Source organism: Venturia canescens, chromosome 7 (assembly GCF_019457755.1).
Source record: "Venturia canescens isolate UGA chromosome 7, ASM1945775v1, whole genome shotgun sequence".
NCBI lineage: Eukaryota > Metazoa > Arthropoda > Insecta > Hymenoptera > Ichneumonidae > Venturia > Venturia canescens.
Genome location: NC_057427.1, coordinates 11,536,882 through 11,557,254, shown reverse-complemented (window position 1 = coordinate 11,557,254; position 20,373 = coordinate 11,536,882). Strand labels below are relative to the sequence as shown.

General features: G+C 40.5%; 3 protein-coding genes across 3 annotated transcripts; all 3 read right to left on the bottom strand.

Moving 5' to 3' along the window:
- Positions 1 to 954: 954 nt before the first annotated feature.
- LOC122413184 (IQ and ubiquitin-like domain-containing protein) lies at positions 955 to 4,910 on the bottom strand. Its single transcript, XM_043423355.1, has 2 exons — positions 4,642 to 4,910; positions 955 to 2,382 (listed from the first exon to the last, which is right to left on the bottom strand). Exons 1-2 carry the CDS (start codon positions 4,908 to 4,910, stop codon positions 1,110 to 1,112), a joined length of 1,542 nt encoding a protein of 513 aa, XP_043279290.1. The 3' UTR covers positions 955 to 1,109.
- A 3,124-nt stretch (positions 4,911 to 8,034) lies between these two features.
- Positions 8,035 to 10,903, bottom strand: LOC122413016 (IQ and ubiquitin-like domain-containing protein). Its single transcript, XM_043423080.1, has 6 exons — positions 10,647 to 10,903; positions 10,355 to 10,582; positions 9,509 to 10,053; positions 9,109 to 9,297; positions 8,642 to 9,020; positions 8,035 to 8,448 (listed from the first exon to the last, which is right to left on the bottom strand). Exons 1-6 carry the CDS (start codon positions 10,862 to 10,864, stop codon positions 8,352 to 8,354), a joined length of 1,656 nt encoding a protein of 551 aa, XP_043279015.1. The 5' UTR covers positions 10,865 to 10,903; the 3' UTR covers positions 8,035 to 8,351.
- A 181-nt stretch (positions 10,904 to 11,084) lies between these two features.
- On the bottom strand, positions 11,085 to 16,321 carry Naa35 (N-alpha-acetyltransferase 35). The gene is made up of 10 exons (XM_043424420.1): positions 15,290 to 16,321; positions 14,956 to 15,017; positions 13,927 to 14,462; positions 13,592 to 13,784; positions 13,321 to 13,502; positions 12,888 to 13,217; positions 12,366 to 12,758; positions 12,067 to 12,240; positions 11,775 to 11,888; positions 11,085 to 11,571 (listed from the first exon to the last, which is right to left on the bottom strand). The coding sequence occupies exons 1-10, from the start codon at positions 15,340 to 15,342 to the stop codon at positions 11,431 to 11,433; spliced, it is 2,178 nt and encodes a 725-aa protein (XP_043280355.1). The 5' UTR covers positions 15,343 to 16,321; the 3' UTR covers positions 11,085 to 11,430.
- Positions 16,322 to 20,373: the final 4,052 nt, after the last annotated feature.

Sequence of the window (20,373 nt, the reverse complement as noted above, 5' to 3'; positions counted from 1 at the left end):
CACCCTCGACGAAGGAGGATCTTCATTTATTTTTAAGACCTTTATACACTTGTGATGGGCGGAAAAATCGAACATTTTTTTTATCACATTCGAGTACAATGTCTGAAGAATATTCTCACGAAATTTCATAAAGATCGGGGCATAAGATTCGTAAATGCAAGTATTTCAACCGAGCGCCCGGTGCCGTCTAATACTCGAATCTTTAAACCCGATTATCTCAGAATCGTCTTTTTTGAAAAATCCCTTTGCGGTGGACGACACGATCACTAAAAATCTATTGATCCGATCCATACGAAATTTATCCCATTAGCTTATTATAAAAATAGCTAGGGCCTGGACGAAGGATTTCGTATTTTGTTGGAAAAATAAAATTGTAACGAAAAAACGGAAAATTTAGCACCTCGAAAGATGAATTTTTTGTTAAAACTGTCGCCATTTTTTGTTCAATCAAAACTTTTACAAATCCTTCGTCCAGGCCCGAGCTATTGTTACAATAAATAAATGGTATAAATTTCGTATGTGGAGTTGCGCCATTTTGAGAAACTTTTTGATGAAAAAAATTGTACGAACACACGAACACATGTACTAATGAATGTCGTTCACAGTTTTTCAGTAAACATTTGTTTTCTCGTAAAAAAATCAAGAAAATCACATTTTTTCGACCGCTACAAGTGTATAAAAGCCCTTAAGGAGGGTGGATCGCGACGATACAATGTTGCCATGCTAAACCATGTTAAAAATATGAAGAATTTCAAAATGATAAGAATTTTTTTAATTTGGTAAATGTATTCTTCAAAAGGATATAAAAAAATATAAATTTTTTTAGATTTTTCTACCACATAGCTCTCGAGCAATTGAACAGTAAAGTTCACGTGTATAAGCATCCAGTTTACATACGTACAGTTGTACATGGTAAAAAAAATTGAAAAAAATTGTATTTGTATACCTGATGCCAAAGAATGTTATCACCAAATTTGATCAAATTCTGATTATTTTGATTTCGTGATCCACCCTCCTTAAATCTAATCCGACTCGATGTTTTTGCCTTTGAACTCAGGTTGGCTGAGTCGGATTATTTCTTGGAATTCAACGATATTTATTGGGTGGATTCAAAGAAGATTGGGTGAGACGCTGAGGTCGAAACGCAGTTTAGCTTGCAAGTTTTTGACGACGAATTTTTTGGCGATAGTCGGAGCGTAAATCTGGCAAGGATCTTGCATCGATTGGTGGAGCGCAGCCTCGCGCTTAGTCAGCAAAAGATTGTTCCACGGCGACCAAACGTTTTGGGGACGGAAACGAACGAGGACGAGACGGTAGAGGTCGTCGGATTCGGAAATGCCGGATTTGCCGTGCCAGACGTAATTTACGAGGCGGTAAATGATCCTGGAGTCGACGCGCCAAGCTGGATCACCGCTGGACGGGGAGGAGCCCAAATTAGTTTCTCGGATTCTCAAGTCTCGTATCATAATGTCGTAAGGCTCGTAAACGATTTTGGCATCTTTGCCGGGTTGGGAGTTCCGACAGGTTTGACAAGTCGGCAGGAGCGGCTGGCCGGGGGAAATGATGCGGGCCGAAAGGTCGTCGATCGTGAGAAATCTGCCGCACCTTTCGCACACTTTGGAAAAAGATTTTCTCGGCTTTCGAGATCGAGGCGGACTCGAGGCTCGATTATCTCCGAGTTTCTGTCCCAAGGAACACGAGTTTATCGTCAGACGTAACAAAGCCTGTCGGGAACGATTCTTCAGCGAGTTCATTAACTTCTCGTCGTGACTCATCCCGAAAAGTTCGATCTCTTGGTCCACCGAGGAAATGAGATCGCGAGCGTACTCGCAAGTGTGTTCAGCCGCGTACTCCCGCAGTTTTTTCAGCCTCTCCAATCGATCCTCCGCCGAGATTGCCTCGACGAATAGCGATCGATAAAAATCACGACACTCCCGAGCTCGCTGGACCCTCAGCGTTTCCACGAGAATTTTCCTCCCCCCGCCGCTTCCCACTTTCCAAACTTCCGGCTCGGCCAACCTGTCCAGATCTGCGAGATGCCGCCGCTCTCTTCGCTCCTCGCGCACCCGCGCCTTCGTCGCCTCTATCGAACGTAAAAGTTCGATCTCCCTGCCAAGTATTCTACCGCGTTCCGCCAGTTTACTCGTTTCGAAGAAGCCACCGTCGAGCCTCGCGTTCTCCCAATATCTCCAACGCTCCAAAACGCTCTGCACCAACTCGAAATCCGAACGCTTCGACGGCCCCGCCAAATTCACTATCTCGAATCTACTCGATCGGCAGTGACGGAAGTGATGAATTTTTTCAGGCTTCGGCGGTGTTTGCGCACGTGTCTCGCGCGACAAACGAGCCAGTGCTCCGAACTCGACCCTCGCTCTGTAGGCTCTGCCGGAATAAAACATTGAAAATTCCATGAATCTTACAAATTCCTTTCTCAATCAACTGTTTCGAGAATTCACAGTCCTTTGCTTCAGGCACAAATCAAGTGGCCACAATCCCATAAAAAAATCCCTTTTTCGTGAAATTCTCGGGAATTTGCGAGACCAACGTTTAGGGGAAATTGGTGTAATTCCGACCGTCCAACGCGGAAATTCATTAATAACGAACCGCACGATGAAATTACAAAATAAATTTTATCAAATAGATGAAAAAATTGCTAAACATTTGGCAAAAAACTCCGTAAAACTCGAATTCACTCCCAACCTCCGGGTAATTTCGGACGTTCCTTGGGCTGAATCTCAATTGCATTAAAAATTGCTACAGATATCGTGAACATATTTTCGACTCGTACTTCATCCGCTCGTGCAACTTCGCGAGCTCACATTTAACACTCGGTTCACATATAATCCAGTCTTCGGATCGTGAATTTTCATATATTTTTCAAAACAAAAATAACTCTTCTATCTTCACATCGTTCACTCCTACATTTATGCACTCGATATCATACTTTGGTGTTTTCTTTCATTTACGACGTTACTGAAATTTGAACAAAATCAATCGATGTGGGGTGAGAGCAGAACGTCCGGAATTCCCCCAAACTGCGAAATTTCACAAATTAATTGATCATTAAAAAACAGTTCGAACTGTGCTAATGATTCTTATATGAAATAAGGATGTTAAATTAATTTTTTGAGTAACATTGAAGCCCGTTTATCCCGTAGTTTCGTATTAATGTATAGGCAAAAATCAGATGAAAATGTACGAAATTTCATGATCGGTTTTACCGCGAAGAAAATAAATCACTTCACGTCTCAAACAATGTGAGTACCCTGAACATCGACAGGCCTATGGCGTGAGTTAAAGTGCGTTAAAATGCGGGGGTTTTGTAATATAAAAATATTGGGGTGTCCGCATTTACTCTGCGTCCAAAATTACCCCACTCTCTCCTATTTTGAACGAGTAACTTTGAATTTCCAATTTTTTCGATGATTTTTCTGGTTCCCATATTTTTTTAGCGGGAAAGCATTTTCGTGTGATTTTGGCATTGCAGAAGCTCCGTAAAACTGGTCGGAGCAGTTTGAAATCGGTAAAGCCGTGGATCGATCGCGTGCAGCTCGATCGCTGTCGGATTTAGATTAGCTTTGAATGATTAATGACTCGCGATGGTTAAAAAATGCAAAAGATTCGTAGTCAGTTTGGTGTATTTGAGCTTTTTCATAACGATGAGTGATTGCGGAGTATCCGATATGCGCATATTTGAGGGAATCGTTTTATTCGATTGAGACGGTTGAGCGAATATTTGAAACGAGTTGAAAGATGTCCGGAGGATGGAGAATGAATTTTGCTTTTCCTTTTCACTCAACTTTCTCGATCGGTTTAAAGCTCACCTGTAGCATTTTTGTATCTTCGTGGCAGCCTCGACTCGCAGTCTGACCGTTTGAAAGAGAGAAGAAACGAAGACTCGTCATTATTAAGTTTCATTTGACCGAGGAGTGCTGAGCTTGAATGAATATTTCATGAATTCACATGTGTAAACGATGCGGAGAGAAACGAGTAGTTTGGAGTCTCTGGAGCGCGAGCGAGTCGGAGTCACAGACGCGAGTAGGAATATTTATCAAATGAGCTTTTTCCTCGAGCGTTTAAAATCCTCGTAACATCGTTTTTTCCATGAAAAATAATATCGAAAAAGAGAGCAGCCGAATAATGGATGAACCTTGTGATCGAGCGTTCACAATAAAACTTTCGTCATCGTTTATTCATCAAAGGGAACGAAAATTCAGTGCAGTCTCCGCTCTCTTTACAAACGACGCTCGAGAGCGTTGAGCAACATTTTTTCGGACCGAGAGACTCGCTCGTCTCCACCGAGATCCACTGGGACGAGAGACCGCGAATTTTCGATGTGTGTCAACCTGCGCGAGCGCAACTGCGAGGATAAAGTGCTCCGAAAATGTGCTTAAATACCTCGATAAAGGATCGACATTTTCTTCCTCTATTTTTCCCCCGATTGATTCAAGACTCTTCGTTAGCTCGGGGACGAACGAAGTTTTACTTCGATGGCCAGCCGAGCGAGTTACTTGTCGGTGAGCCCTCGAAAAAGGTATTACAAATTGGTCCCTCAGATCCGGCAAGCGAGAAGTTTGGCTCGCTCGTTCGAACTCGACGCTCGTATATTTGGAGCGATACGAGGCTAGAAGCAGCACCAACAGGGAAGTGTCCGTACCAACACAGCGATCACGCGTCTCAGTGATCACGTTCGCAGCCGGGCGGGCTGCGGCACAAGAAGCAGGAGAGCGAGCTGCTGCCGGCGCTGCTTCGTCCTCGTGTTTCTTCTTGCCCCGTGGATAAACGAGGCTGCCCCTGGGGCACGTTTGCGTGCGGGCGTCGTGATACTCCCTTCCGGTCACGACGTTTTTCCATCCGCCGAGAAAAGGCTTCGCGAAGCAACGGTCTTCTATCTCGACGACGAAAACCATCCTTTAAGGTCCGGAGCTTCTTTATTCGAGGGCGCGCTCACCCCCTCCGAACGAGACTGAACATATGAGAACAGTTATTGGCCAAATGCGACAGGCAAACAAACCCCCATAAATGTCGCCTTTTCCGAATTTTTTCACACTTTTACGCCAACTGCATCGATCCCTCGCGATCCAAACATTCTTTCATTCCCAACAGATTCAGCGACGAACGCGCGAGCGAATAAAAGCAAATCGGGTAGAAAAAAGGCTGGCGAAATTCCACGAGCGCACTTGGAAAACCAAGCTTTTTTTATAATTATCATTCGCGAGTTTTTCTTCGGGTTTCGAATCTCTCGAGCTCGGGTTTTCTCACACTTATAAGCGCGATTCAAATCTTTAAGGGCTGTGCACGATGTGAACATTGGAATTTTAGTTATTTTTCTGTTTATTTTATAAATTAAAATTAGTTGGATGAATTTACACGAAACCTGGTACTCGTCTCTCTCACATGCTCAAAAGTACTGGAAAAAAATTTCTTTTCCAATCACTCCCCTTAAATCGGCAGAAAAGTTTTTGTCCCAGGGTCTTGATTCGAATCGCATTTTTTCGGGGAAACGTATCTTTCAAACCGGACGCAGCTGTTTTTTGTTTTTTTTTTTTCCATTTTTTCTAAACAATCTTCTACCGAAAGATCCACGAAAATTGAGACTTTTGTGGATTTTTTTGTCAACATATATTTAAGAGTCTTTTTGGCTTTTAAGTCCGTCCAACCAATTTTTATTTATAAAATACACAAAAAAGAACACCAAAAATTCCAACGCTTACGCTGTTCGTGGCCCTCAACACGAGAACGTGAAAGTTGAAAAAAAGCAGAAAAATTGGGCGTCTGTTGACGCAAATTTGGCAGGCCTCAGCCGGAGGTCAAACACCAAGAAAATGATGAATGCGTAACATCGAAATTGGAATCTCGAAGGTTACTTATTCAGGACGTAGTACGAGTTGATAAGATTATCGGGAGTTGCGGCGCTGAGTCTGACCACAATTGACCCTAACCACTGAGACCCGAGGGCGGAACGAGGTTCGGTGTACAAGAAGCGTAAACGCGGTCTAAGAAGGATGTTTATATTAGAATAACAATTGAACCGGTTTCGTAGCATTAACTTGATTGATTTTCTAATTAGCGAACATTTAACGAGACCATTTAACTTGTGATGAAAAAGCGTGATTCCAGTGGTGGTGGTTAACGCAGACGACGCTCGTCACACGAACGAGTTTCTTCCCTGATGTGCTTTGATACGTGGTGAGGTCGCGTGCACAGGCTAGTGGAAATCGTCTTTTTCATCGCGCATATCGCTCAAAAGTGACGACACATTATTTATGACTCGATCGATCGCAGTCTCGACATGATTATCACGTAAGAGAAACTGCTTATGAGGATTGGCACGTTTTTATTGACATTTCCGGGGCGCAGCGATCGTGACTGGTGAAATCATAAAACTTTTATTTTCCTTCTCTTCTTATTTTGTGCTGTTTCTCGCTGCTTTATCTTCGATTTCTTCCAACAGTTTTATGCTCCCGCATAGATTCATTTTTCGCGGAAAGGAAGCGTCGATTTTGAGGGAGGAAGGCCGAGGGGAATCTAAAGTTTAACAATATTCCGATGGATCCGATTTAAAAAGTGTTGCTACGATTTTTCATTAGTTTTTCTTGCAACTTTTCGACTCTTCGTAGTTTCTCAAAATGATAAATATTACGAATTACGGAAATCGGAGTCCCCCGAAGCTCGGACTAAATATTAGCGTTTTGGGAAGCCAAGCTTTTCGCTACACGCCGCCTGAACACAGTGCCTGCCCGCCAGAAACAAAAGTCCGTTTTCATTTTTAGCCTCGTTATGGCCGAACTAACTTCCCGGGACTGGGTCTCTCGAAGCTTGCTCGAGGATCTGCGCCATATAGCGAGAACTTTAAACTACAGCCCTTCCCCTGAGTTAATTATTCAAGTTTGGAGCGTAACCCCGCCGCCGCGACTACCGATGCTGCTTATGTTCTCGTATTCTCAAAGGAATGCAACCTCCGTCAGGATCCCAAGTACGACTGTACGTACTCAGAGATACACGTTTCTAAGTGTCGACAAATGTTTACGAGGATCACCTTTTTCTCATTTTTTCCTGCCTCTCTCACTCGAGCGTACTTTCTTTCGTTTTTTTGCCAAGAAAAACCAGCTGCTCATTCGCCTCTGCGACAGCACGAGGAACTTTATTTTTATTCCAATTGGAAATAACGGATGGACGTCGACAAGTTTTTGTTCAACGAGGAGCGAAGAAACGGATTCAAAATTCACGGGATTCTTGTTAAAAATGACTCGATTCGCTTATTTTCTTTAACGAGCTTCCCTCTTCGCAAGTTTCTTGTTGAAAATTCACCAAACAAGATACTTTCGCATACAAATATCGTTTTTAAACTCATATTGGAATTGACAAGCTTTTTTCAATTTCTTCCCTCTGCGAGCATGCGAAAGAAACTTTCTTGAAATGTCACAGAAATAATGAACGGTGCTTCCTCGAAGTTTCCTCATCGACTCGAGCTTCCACAGTGATTCGAAGACTGACGGAATTCGTGAGAATTTCCATCTGAAAATTTGTCTCATTTTCACCAAGTTGTCGAGAAAATCGGTCACCACTTTTGCTCACGTTTTTCCTTCAAATGCGTTTTTGAAAGAAATCGCTCGGGCCAATCGTCGCGTGAATCTGTCGGCCTGATAAACTCGTACACGCACTCTCGCATTACCCTTTGTGCGGAATAACGCTGCTGCGGCACCAAAATACAAGCCGCCGCACTCTCTCACGAACGGCTAATTACAAGTTGCGAATTTGGCGGTCCCGAATTACTTGGCTTCAGGCCTCCTCCGTAACGAGGCGAGCAGAAAATCACGTTTTAGTACAAAACTGAATAAGGCTTTATCTCACGTTTGCTATACGAAACTTCGCATTCCTAAGCATTAGGGACACTCCCCGTTGCCTGGAGATACGTGGATGAAAGTTTGGTCGATTAGTCCCAATACGTGACAAATCTCCCCACCGTTTCGTCGAGGGTTTATCATGAAACATTATTTTTCGGTTGCCAACGAATAAATGCAGTTCCAGAACTACCTGAACATTCATTTTTCTTTAATACTGTCGCGAATTTACAGAAACTGCAGCAGAATCGCTTGCTCGTGATTCACCATTTTCGCTGTGACCCACTTCATGGCGAGGCTACCAGTCTACAGAAATTTCAATCTCATTAACGATTCAGTACATTTTTCATTCCATTCCTCAGAAACAGGAGCGAGGAAACGCTCCTTTTTATGGATTATAAAATACTGAAAACGCGAGGCGTTTTATTCGTCGATTGTAAAATACAATTTTAACAGTTTCCTGGGCAGGAAAGCATCGCAACATTTTCCCGGTGCCTGGAAATTTTCCTATGCGAGGGATTCCGATGGGACGTAATCTTCTCGGTCCTGGATCATGTAGTATCGAGAAGAGACTCGGAAATTTTTTTCAAACTTGATTAATTCTCTGGAAAGATAAAAAAGATGATAGAAATTGGGCCAGTGGATTTTGTATGAATCGAATGGATTTGGCAACGTCACGTTTCATCTGCGTTTGTTCAGTGAATTAAATTTCCCAATTTTCGTGAATTTCTTTTCGAGAAACACAAACGAAATGTGAGTTTTTATTAAAAGTGATTGAAAAGTGGTTCCCCTCGTACTTGAAATGAGACTTGGCAATTTGATGAGCGAGATGAATTCTGTGGAGCAAACGCTTCGAGTAAAAAGTCTCAAAGTTTTTGACGAAGTAATGAGTCTCGGCTTCCTCGGTCGTGAGCAAAATACAATTCCACGGGGACCACTCCTCCGCGATGTTGAAACGGACCAATCGCAGGTTGTAAATGTCCTCGGTTTCGCTCACTATCGAATGACCGTGCCAAATGTTGTTTACGAGATGATAAACTCCGGGCTCCTGCATTACGTAAAGCAAACTCGAGTAACAATTGCGTCTTTGTTCGTCCGCCCGGATTCCGTTGAGCATGAAAGTGTAGGGGTCGTAATCCAATTTGTCGATATTCTGTTGACGGAGCCACGTACAACCTGATTAACGGAAACGTATTGATGTTTTAGCATTTAACGATTCGCGGGGAAGTCGATGCGATCGAGAATCGAAGTCGTTTGTACTCACTGAGACAACACGAAACTTTTCGCATTCTTACGTGCGCTGAGAAACTCGTGAATGGCATAATTTTCAAGCAACTTTTGCACACCAATTTCTTCGTCGTTCCCGACTCCGAAAACTCCGAGTTCGATCGATCCTCGGCTTCAGTCGTGCAAGTGCAATCTCCTGATTCGGCGACGAATTTTAGAAATGCAACTAAAAATCGAATAATAATGAACCAACAACCCAAAGATTTCGTAGTAAGGTCGTGAAAATCTTGAAGATATTTCAACGACAGAATCGATTAAATTATAGAGATTGAAATGCCCTGGAAGCATCGCTATTTCAGGGTTCGTGAGAACGTGATTTTACTCCGATGGAATTTTTTACGACAAAATATGTGAAAAAGATGGGAATTTTTCTTTACTAGAAATCCTTTGACGTAAATTATTCAGCCACTTGTTGTGAACGCCACTTGAAATGAGTGCAATTTCCTGATCGATCAGATGCAGGAAATGTTGAACGGGTTCGCAGCTGTGATCGATCAACGCATTTTTAAGAAGAATCAAAAATTCAATTCGCTCCTCCACACTTTTATCGTTCCTCGTCAAATTCTCGTTGATATTTTTGTACTCCCGAGCTTTTTGTATTCTCAGTGTTATCATTTCAACTTTTTTGGCTTTATAGCCATGCCATTTTATAGGTTTGCAGTGTTTCGCCAAAAAACGTATGCGCTTTTTTTCCTGTTTCTCTAAATAAACGAAACGTCGATGTTCCTCCAGCGATTTCAACATTTCCGTCATTTTTTCGAGGATGCGACAGCTCTCGGCTTTCCGTGCTCCAGAAAAAAACCGATTTTTCGCCATTTCCAGACGGGAAGTCCGCCAACGATCGATCAAATTGTACAATTTGTCGAAATCCCCTCGAGCGCGTGGAAATGTTTGTCGTATTATATCGGTCTGGTGACGTTGCCTGGGAAAACGATTATCGAAAATAAAAAAACGATTTCATAAAAACCGAAGTCAACGACGTCAATTCATAAGTTTTCTATTCTTCGAGCCCGCAATTTCGTTAAACAGTAAAAAAAAATGCGATTTACGTTGACAAAATCGAAATTCCTTCCAATTAATGTCATTGTTAAATGACACGCAAGCAAAATCGATTTTTTTTGCCATCCGAACCGAGCCCCAGCCCGCAAATTTTCAGTTTTTCATTCGTCAAAATAGAATATTGGAGAAAAAGTTAACAAATCAAAAAAATTTTTACAACCAACCGGAGAGTTTCGATCCTTTCGATTTCCAATTTTTTGCAATCTTCCAATCTTTTCCGGTATTCTTTAGAGCACTCTTTAATGTACTTCATCAAGCGATAGGCACGATAAGCTTTCTGGATAACGCGTGCCTGGCCATCGAGACCTCTGCGTTTGACCATTTGCTCGTTAGACTCGTAAGTTTTCGCGCTTTTATAAACGTCTGTACAGTTCTGAATATAAAAATCCTTCCTGCAAAAAAAAATCGATGAGTTTTGACTGCATATTTCGAAAATTTATTCAATTTCATCATTACCTCCACGTCTGCGTCGCATTTTGACGAACTGGTTGTGTACCAACTTCCGCCTTTTCAACGTGTTGAACTTCACGAGTTTCCGCATTTCCACGCTTCACGAATCTCGGTGCGGTCTGCGAAGCTGCATTCAAATACTCTATGTTCGTTTTCGTGTTACGATATCCTCCTAAATACGGTTTGGGGCATTTGGGAACTTCGATTTCCGTAATCGATACCATTGCTGTCGGAACTTGCGGGAAAGAGAATTTGTGAACAGAAAAAAACAAGCTCGGAGGCTGTCAAACGTCAAACCATTCGTTTTCGTTTGAACATTCAATTTTTCGGAATTTATCTGAATTTTTAGTGAATCTATTCAAAGTTTGAACATTTCGTAATTAAAAATTGTTATTATTTTGTCTTTTAAATAAATTTTACTTGAAAATAAGCGACACATAGAAATAAAGGATTTTCAATAATTTTATTTGATGTATTTTTAATTAATGAATTTTTGCTACACCTCGACACAGCCACGATGGACACGTATCATATTTGAGGGATTAAGATTTATGAACAAATGTACATATGCCGATTAAAATAATGAGGGAAGTTGAATTGCGATGAACTTCGATTTGGTGTTACTTTTTTGCGTTGTATGTCGTGAATTTTGCTGATTTTATTTTATTTGTTTTTGAAATAAATAGTAAATTTTATTTCTACAATGTGAAGAACTTTTTTTTGCGATCGAAGACTATCGTTCAACGAATTTGATTTGTTTTCCTTTGCTTTTAGTTGCTTCGTTTTACGATCACACAAGTTTTATCAGTGGAAAATGTTGATGACACGAAAAGTCAAAGACTGGTGGCTCTTTGGAATCTTTCTTATGCCCACCGGCTAATAGTTTCACCACGACGAAATTTGTCTTTGCTATTTTCAGGAGATCATTGATCTGAAAAAACAATTCATCATTGGCAGAAAAATACTTGGTGGCCTTAAGTTAGTAACAATTATCAAAAATTTTTATTTTCTGCCCCGAACTTTCAGAAACGACAAAAAAAGCAAGATTCGATTTCATTTACGAAGGAAATGAACTTAGGATAATCGACAACCGCGAAAAAAGTTTTCGACTTCCTAATTGAAATAAATATTTACCTCATTTACGGTATTCGCAGTCGCCGGACATAACGAAATCGCATAATCCAGCATATTTCTAGCCCTATCAAAGTGTCTGCAAGCCGCGTAATATTGTTTGTCACTCTTGGCCTCCTGAAACATCAAAAATTCGTTGAGTAACGCAAAGACCAAAGCTTTTCAAACGAAAAAAAAAAACGATTTATTCAAAAGCTCTTCCAAGTCTTTTCCACACGATGCCTCTTATCTGTGCCAAACATCATCCGTGCGCAAAGGACTGTAGAGTCGATTTTCATTCGCCAAGAGAACTCACGTTTCGCTTTTGCATTTGAGAGTTTGTCAGGTCGTAGAATTTCTGATAGTCTGCTGCGGGTGGTATGAGCAACGACGAGAATGGCAATAAGCGGTGCTCGTATCGAACTCTCTCGGAGTCGAATTCCGATTCGGGAAGAGGAATTTTGCCATCCATCCTGAACCCAACGAGAGCCTTGGGAAAGAAAAAAAAAACACAAAAATTTCATCGAATAAACTCTTTCAAAATGCAAAATTTCACATTCTTTGAAGTTTTGAAAAATACTGAAAAAACAAAATGTCAATAATAGCCAGTGATACCTTATAATATCCTCCGCAAATATTTTGCATCGCTTGATACATAAGAATTTCCAAGCTGAAAGGTCTCGGCGCGACTTTCTTTTTCTTGCTTTTCGCGCTCTTTTTTCCACCCCTGCCTTTGTGCGCTTCGCTGTGGGCTTCTTGTTCCATGAGAAAAGTGTCAGCTCTCGTGAGAGCCGATATGAGCCAACCGTAAAGAAATTGATAGAGGTACCAGAAAATATAGTGATACTCGTGCACGGAATAAAGCTCGAGTTCAAAACCACTGAGAAGATACATGATCATGACTCTCAACGTGTGGTACAGAATCCACGTTCCAAAACACGCCAAATGAGGTCTTGAAGTGTCGTTTTTTAACGATAATGTGTGCAAATGTTGATCGACTCGTTCGGCCTGTTGAAAAAGTAAAAAAAAAACGAGATGAAACGTATAATTCAACGATCATTTTCTGCAGTCATTTAAATGGAAAAAATCCATTTAAATTGTTTATGTAGTTTTAGTATTATTGATTTAATGGCGAACCTCATCGTGCAACGTTGCACAATCTTCCAGCAAATGTGCAAGTTTATCCCGCTGCCTCGCCCTATTGTGACCACTTAACGTCAACAAGCTACCGAACAACGTGACACAGTGTGCCAAAAAGCTATCAACGTATTCTTTCGCCTGTTGATTTTGTAATAAAGTGCTTTTGGGCATTAAGGCTGGTGGAGCTGTGAAATTTCTGGCTGCGTCGCGCAACACGTCGGTAAAATTTTGCGTACCGAAAACTCTATTAGTCGGTAAATAAACGATCTGTAACATCGAGCGCGAAAGTATGCAGGGACTGGAGCGTGAAAATTCTAAAAAGAAATCCTGAAAATAATATTTCTGCATTATACGAAGAAACAAATAAATCGATCGTTTTATCTTATCAATTATTTTTCTTTTATTCGAAGCTAAGTCTCGCGTAACTTACCAGGGCACTGTGAAATCCGGTGCAGCTAGAAATCTTCGTAACAGTCTTTAATCTGTTCAAAAGCTCGTCCATATATTCGAGGGCTTCGACTCTCGGCTTGATTTTCGTGTACCGAGGAAACGTCGGAGGAAGTAACCTTTGATTAACCATCGGATCAAATCCCATGATGCTCGGGTGGTTCGCTAAAAGTCAATATTCACACAATTATAATAAAAAAAGAAAACTCGGAATGGAGAGCTTTCAAGTTTTTTTTTCCAGTGGTATAACTCACATTTTTCGTCTGCTTTGTCCCCTCGATTGACCGTCTTAATCATAATTTGTATCATGTCTGATGAATTTGAAAGAAGACGTTGACAGTCTACAAGATTTTGCAATAACTGTTCTTTCTTGCACATCAACGATAGTGTCTGATAAAACATTTTTGTGAATCTTATTCTTGTGTAGAGGGCCAATCCATCGTTGTACTGAAAAATCAAGGAGAAATTTGTAGCTTAAGGCACACGAGAAACCATTGACTTTGAAAAAATTGAAGGAAAGAATTAGATTTTAGAAGAATAGTAAGAACTATAATGAAATATCGATTCATCTGACCAGAGGAGCCCTCACCTGTTTTTCAGTGTCGTCGTCAACAGGTTTAATTCGGCTTTTTTTGTGAAGTTCTTCTTCGACTTCCCTGAGCATGGAAATAGTTTTTTGTTCAGTGATGTCTTGTTGTAACCTGTAGCCATACGCGACACTCTGAAAATCTTCTTCTTCAAAGACCAATGCTTTATTTATGCAGTCCTTGATGACCTCGATTATTTTATAAATGGCATAGCAGAACGTTTTTAGAGTTTTGTCCACAATTTGTCCAGGTTGGTGAAGATAAAGATTGGTGAAGACCGTCTGAGCCAAACTGTGGCCTTCCAGCCAAGAAACTATGCAAGCATAAGTTGAGTCGATAATCCCGATCACCTCTGAAGGACTTAAATTGTCTAGTCTTATAGCTCCGGATTCAACCGCTTGATCGAAAGTGTAAGATTTGTTATTTCCACGGTTGCACAGCATTCCCGCATCCATTTTTGGATCCATCATTTCAATCGCGGACATCGCCTCGAAGAGGCCAAATAAATCATCGTGGAGAAGCTCTCCGAGCTCCAGACCTTGAGAAATGTAGAAGAAAAAAATATATTGCACGTAATAAATGACATGAATGGAAAAAATTGTTTCAACCAATTGTTATTAATCTACCATGCATCTGCGATATTCAATTTTTCCTAGTTATATTTGTTAATAAGTAATTTTCAAGAATTTTCATTCATGAATTTTGATCTAATCCTATAAATTATTTTTCAATTTCTCAACGTTTTACCAAATTTTTATTTTCAATGCAACACATATATCACTTCAATTAGATTGCTGAGTCAATTATTTTCTGTTGATTTTTAAATTATCAAAACGAAATATTCGAAATATTAGAAACTGGAAAATATGCTGTTTTCATTATTACACGAAATTCACTTATTTTAAAATTCAACCAAGATAGATTCTTTGCAAAAAAGAAAAATGTTCAAGTTTTTCTGACGAAAATTACAGTAAATTCGTTCGACGTGGAATAAATTTGTGATTATTATTTATGTATGAGAATACAATTACCTGTGATTGCATCGAAAAATTCGTGAGTAATGTCCACCCAATTATAGACATCCTGGTCAAATCTGTAACCCATATTGGCTCGTATCAAGGGAGAATAATTTGTTGATAATGTTTTTTCTTTATTTTAATTTTTATTCATTTGACGGAACAAATTTACACACAGATTTTTATCACATTCGCACAAAACTGCAGACACAAAATAGAGGTTATTTTTTCATAGTTTAATCAAACTTTGCTTTAGGCGAATACGAATGCGTATTCGTAATAATTTTACTCATCTAACATTTTTGGCCAAAAATATTTTTCTATTGTTATTATTGATTCGATGACTTACTGAGATTCCTTGTCATCAGTAACGCAAATTCTTTCACCCACCGAGGCTGCCATGTTTTTCCGACTAGTTGATCGTAGATTCCTCAAAAGCAATAGGCAACGAAAATCGACCTCAAAACGAACTTGTTGACTGTTGACGATGAACTCACCGCGCAGCGTTGGTATCGCATCGGTACTTCCTTTTTTTCGTTCGACTTACGATCGCCAGGTGCGTGACGAGCAAAGGGATAATCGACATTTTTTTAACTGCATTGCAAAATATTTTTTGTGCTGGTTCGTTTATTTTGTTGTATCTCAACCGCGCGACAGTACAAAAACCATTATTTTTATCCTATTGCTCATAACCTCAATCAATCATCGAAAAATAACTTGAAAAACCAGATTTTTCCTACATTTTTTCTAAAAAAAATTCGTATCATGGAAAACTCGACTTGTAGAAAAACATTTTTTTTTTCAATTCTATTTTTAAACTAATTTTTTCCCAAATTCTGAAAGATCCTCATTGCCAGATTACGTGAATTCATTCGACATCGTTTTGATTCTAGTCCTTGGATGATTTGGATATTTTCAGATTCGATTGGGTTCGACTTCGAGTTTTTCAATATACTTTTTTTCAATCACTCCATCAAACGTGATTATTGAAAATAAATAACCCGAAGAATTTTTTTTCCTAAATGATCCGTATGGCCAGGATAATAAGAAGCGCATTTTTCGTTCATTTTCCTTGTATAAACATGCATGGCTTTGACGACATGAAGACATATGTTAATAGTTCTTGGTACAACCGCACGTGCGTCGATTGCACTTGGCAAAATGACAGCATGAGGCAACGAGAGGAGAGTTACGCGTCGTATATTTGATATGCATCATTCGTAAATTGGTGATTTCAAGAGAAGGGATAGAACCCGTGAACAAAAAGAGGAATGGAAGGAAAAAGAGAAAAAAAATGTTGAATTTATGCTCGAAGTACTCAAAGGTTTCCTATCGAAAGAAGGTCGTGTGTCACGTCCCGTTCTGACTGTTCGTCCGAGACTCGCTGGCTGACTGCTCAGGCTTCGAGTTAAATAAGCGCTCCGCTGCACATGTACGCGGTGGTGAAGGACGCTACCGCTCGTGACTGACGGCGCTGTCTCGCCGTTCAACCGACACCGACCGAAAGTGGGAAAGACGACGACGGAGGAGGGAATAAGAACCACAAGAGTGGGGACAAAGTTACACGTGCACGTGCGAATCCTTTTAGCCATTTAGCTTCCTATTGAAGGGCAACAGAAACGGAAAACGAACAAATTATACGAGATAAAAATTCTCCGTCGTCGCTCCCGACGCCACAAACGTCATTTTTTTTCTCGTACTTTTGAACCACTATGAATCTCGTCTGCGTGTTATCTCCTATAAATTCTCTCAAATCTCCATTTCTACGAACTCTTGTCGTCAAAATATGTTGGCTCATATTTCCGAACAGCAAAATTACGAATTTGAATTATGGCGAAAAAATAGGCGAACACAAACACTCCTACGTGGTATATTTTTGTTTTTATTTTTATTCAAGAAATTTTATTCTCGCTTATCAACTTTTAATGAATTAATTCAATAAAAATTTTGTATCGATCCGGTCAATTTTTCAATTATACGAGCCACTAAAGTCGCGGTCCATCAGCGTCATCAGTAACTCAACGAAACTGCTTCTCCTGCTATTTTGACTGTCATTTGATGACCGGGCAACTAATGAAAATTCGGACTTCTAAAGCCGAAAGTGCGATTTTGTATTCCATTGATAAATTTAATCGTGAATCAACAAAGTCTTCCGGCTTTTACTAAAAATAGATTGAAAAATAATGAAAAAGTTGGAGTTGAGTAAGAAAGTCGAATAAAGTTGGGTGAAAAGGTTAGAATCGCGTTTTATTTTTAAGTGTCGATTTGTGTGCGATTTTTAATGGAAGAAGCGTTTATCACGCAAGGCTCAGAGCAACGATGACGAAATATTCCCACGTGCTTGGCACATAAACAGAAATTCAATTAAACACATCGAATTGCCTCCTGGGGCTTCATTCAAAATGTCGAATAAAATTAGCACCGTAAGGCTGCACAACTATTTTTTCCTTTCGTTTGACATCGATCCGACCGGGAAAATCGTTCGAAAACGTTACTAAACTCTAGCGCTCTCTAGTTTACGCATTCCATGCCTATATATAAAAGCGATGTCCACATTGATACGCGGATATTTTGAGATATCCGCGTTTCCGCAGGGAACGTCATTCACTTTGAAATATTGCTCAGAGACAATAATAGAATAAATTGCATAGTAGATGGCGCGTCGATATGGGAACGTGTATTCGTCCGTAAGCAGCGCAATAATCGCAATAATGCAGCTCTCCAGCATTTCCTCAGCTGTTGGTTTTTTCTTTTCTTTTTTCCAAATGTCAACCGATCAATGAAAGTTCATCGCGGAGGCTGTTTACTTAATCGAATTTCACAACAATCGATTTTCGTATTTGTCTTCATTTACCGAGAGCCGCACCGTTGCACTTCGAGGTTTACCCTCGACCCTCGCTCGCTCAAGACGAACCAACTTATTTCCTGTTTTAGAACCACGAGCGACTGTGTATTCCTACAGTCGAATCTCCCGAGTTTTTAAGTTATCTGGCTTTCACTCGTTTCACTTGTGAGACTAGATATTTCTTGCCATCTTAAAACTGCCGAGAGATATCCGAGAGATCAAGTTTTTGAGGTTATGAGACACTCTCACCTCGCACTCGCGTCCAATCCGCAAAAGGATCCGTTACTACACGAGTCATATTGGCAAATCTTTTTTGTCATTTAGTCATTCGCAATTTCGAAAAAAATCAACTACATTGCGACTCGGCCAAATTTACTTGGATGTGTCAACGAAAATTCATTCTTACAAAGTTTGTGTAAAGTTAATGATTCTTTTAACAGAATTATAAAATCCGTCGAAACCCCACTGATATATTCGCCAGATTTTCTTCAAGAAAAAAAGGAATCGAAGAGCAATTTGAATTTTCATTTTTTTAGGAATGCAGTGTAATTTTTGTCGATTTGTTGGACTCGAATGGAAAAAAAAACACTGATTAATACGTGGCCCGGAAGGATTTTTGAAATTTTGGCGCATTTTGACAAATCGACCAAATTTTATTAATATTTTTTAAAAAGAAGGTTACAATTAGCAGCACACTTTCGCTGTCGACTTATACTCACTGGGTCTAGAAGACCCAGAGCGGCTGCGGATATGTCGTCATTTCCACAAATAGGTTCCCATAAATGTTCATTTCCTATCTTGACGTCCGCGTGGAATAACGCGTCGCGTATTATCTCACCACAGAAAGAAGTATTTTCAGTCGATGTGTCGTTTCGCGTCTCAAAATTTCATAAAAGCAAAAAGCGAAAAACAGTTTTAAAAAACCGGACAGAAAGAACGAAATTATTCAAAACTTCGATAAGGCCTTTAAGGATTTCAAAGTCTTATATTCCCCGTTGACATTTTTTAAGCTCCATCCCATAAAATATTCAATATAACAAAAGTACGAAAAATGCATGGAAAAAAGTTAGAATCCAAGTGTTCGTGAACTCGAGCAAACTGTCTCAATAAAATTGGAATAAAAATCAGATAAGTGAGGTTAAGATGTACGGCGAGAGTTTCGACCGTTTCGACTGTAGTTCGTTTAGCGAGCGTCACCCGCACATCATGCACGACGACACGTGGCTGACGATGCTACACGATCGACCTCTCGACACGCGGCAGGCAGCCACCTCCATGATTTAGACGAACGTATATCTATATCGATACAGTTATGTAGTGCCCTGTTATGCTATAGGTAGTGCTAGTGACCTACAGCTCATGATCCACGCGCTTCCACTTATTACGTGCATGTTCCCCTTCCTTTGAGCCCAGTGCCCAGCGAGCGGCTCGAGAGCATGGAACACGCTTCGTGCATTCGTGCATAGGCTGGTGAAATCTATGTTTACCGATCCTTTCACACACGGTTCTTCGTCGATGAAGAGAGAGAGAGAGAGGAACGAGGGAGTGGGAGATACGAAGGAAGAAAAAATAATCAACTTCTACACGGAAAGGCGGCCTTGGCCTGCGCACGCGATACGCTTCATTCCGTGCACCACCTTTATTTCTTCATATATGCGTATAAGTGGATATCTACGATATCATCCGTACACGTGTTACCTACTTTTACATACCGCGTCGAGCCCCGCTCTTGACGGGGTTTACACACTTCAATTTCCACGAACCAAACGCATTTCCACCTAAAACGTTTTTCCTCACATCGGTCTTAGGTTTGTATACATGGTATTAATAAAAGTCTGCGAGCTATTATAACTGACAGTGGGCGAGTGGAACGAGATTTGTATCAACGAATGGCTGGCTCGGAGCTCGGGGCTGGGTTCACGGAAAGCCAGTTCAGTGGATGAGACACAGAGGGCGCTCCTCGATCGACAAAATTTTACGGGAGCTTCCATTTTGTTGGAAAGTACGACTTTGGCCTGGTTCGGGTTTTCCCGGAGAGATCCAGTCTCACAATCAAAATCTTTTCTTTGCGATTCGTAACACGCCTCTCATGCCCGTTTTCTCCAACGTTAATCTGAGTTTAAACTCGGTTCATCCTATCTCGAAACTATATGAAAAAAATTGAACTGAGTTTGAACCGCATCGGAGAAAACGGCCATCAATGACACATTCTAACCTTCTTCGGTCATCGACATTTCGTCTTTGATTTCGTACTTTTCGACATACTTTGTCCACCGAATTCTTCGTAGAAAGTCCACGGTATATAATTCTATGAACTTACGAAAACTGTCAGTTTACTTTCGAAATGTATAAACGCTTTATCGGTGGCCAAATCGGCCAAAAATGAATTTTAAAAAACTGGGAAAAATTTACTATCGTGAAAATTCTTATCTTACCGTTGATTGTTTCGAAAATTTATAGTCGCAGGAATTTTTTACCTCGAAAAAGCTACCAAAATATGCTACAGTAAAATTTCACTTCCATTGCGTTCGAGTAGCGCATAAAACTGTGGAAAAACTCCGTGAAGAAAAGCGGACATCGGGTATTGA

Coding starts and splice junctions, on each gene's coding strand:
- LOC122413184 (XM_043423355.1), bottom strand. CDS start 4,910: ATGGTTTTCGTCGTCGAGATAGAAGACCGTTGCTTCGCGAAGCCTTTT. Junction 2,383..4,641: donor GTTGGTACGGACACTTCCCT/GTTGGTGCTGCT, acceptor TTATTCCGGCAG/AGCCTACAGAGCGAGGGTCG.
- LOC122413016 (XM_043423080.1), bottom strand. CDS start 10,864: ATGGTATCGATTACGGAAATCGAAGTTCCCAAATGCCCCAAACCGTAT. Junction 10,583..10,646: donor AATGCGACGCAGACGTGGAG/GTAATGATGAAA, acceptor TTTTTTTTGCAG/GAAGGATTTTTATATTCAGA. Junction 8,449..8,641: donor ATTGCCAAGTCTCATTTCAA/GTACGAGGGGAA, acceptor TTATCTTTCCAG/AGAATTAATCAAGTTTGAAA.
- Naa35 (XM_043424420.1), bottom strand. CDS start 15,342: ATGGCAGCCTCGGTGGGTGAAAGAATTTGCGTTACTGATGACAAGGAA. Junction 13,785..13,926: donor ACGACGACACTGAAAAACAG/GTGAGGGCTCCT, acceptor TTGATTTTTCAG/TACAACGATGGATTGGCCCT. Junction 11,572..11,774: donor CTGCGAATACCGTAAATGAG/GTAAATATTTAT, acceptor TTGTTTTTTCAG/ATCAATGATCTCCTGAAAAT.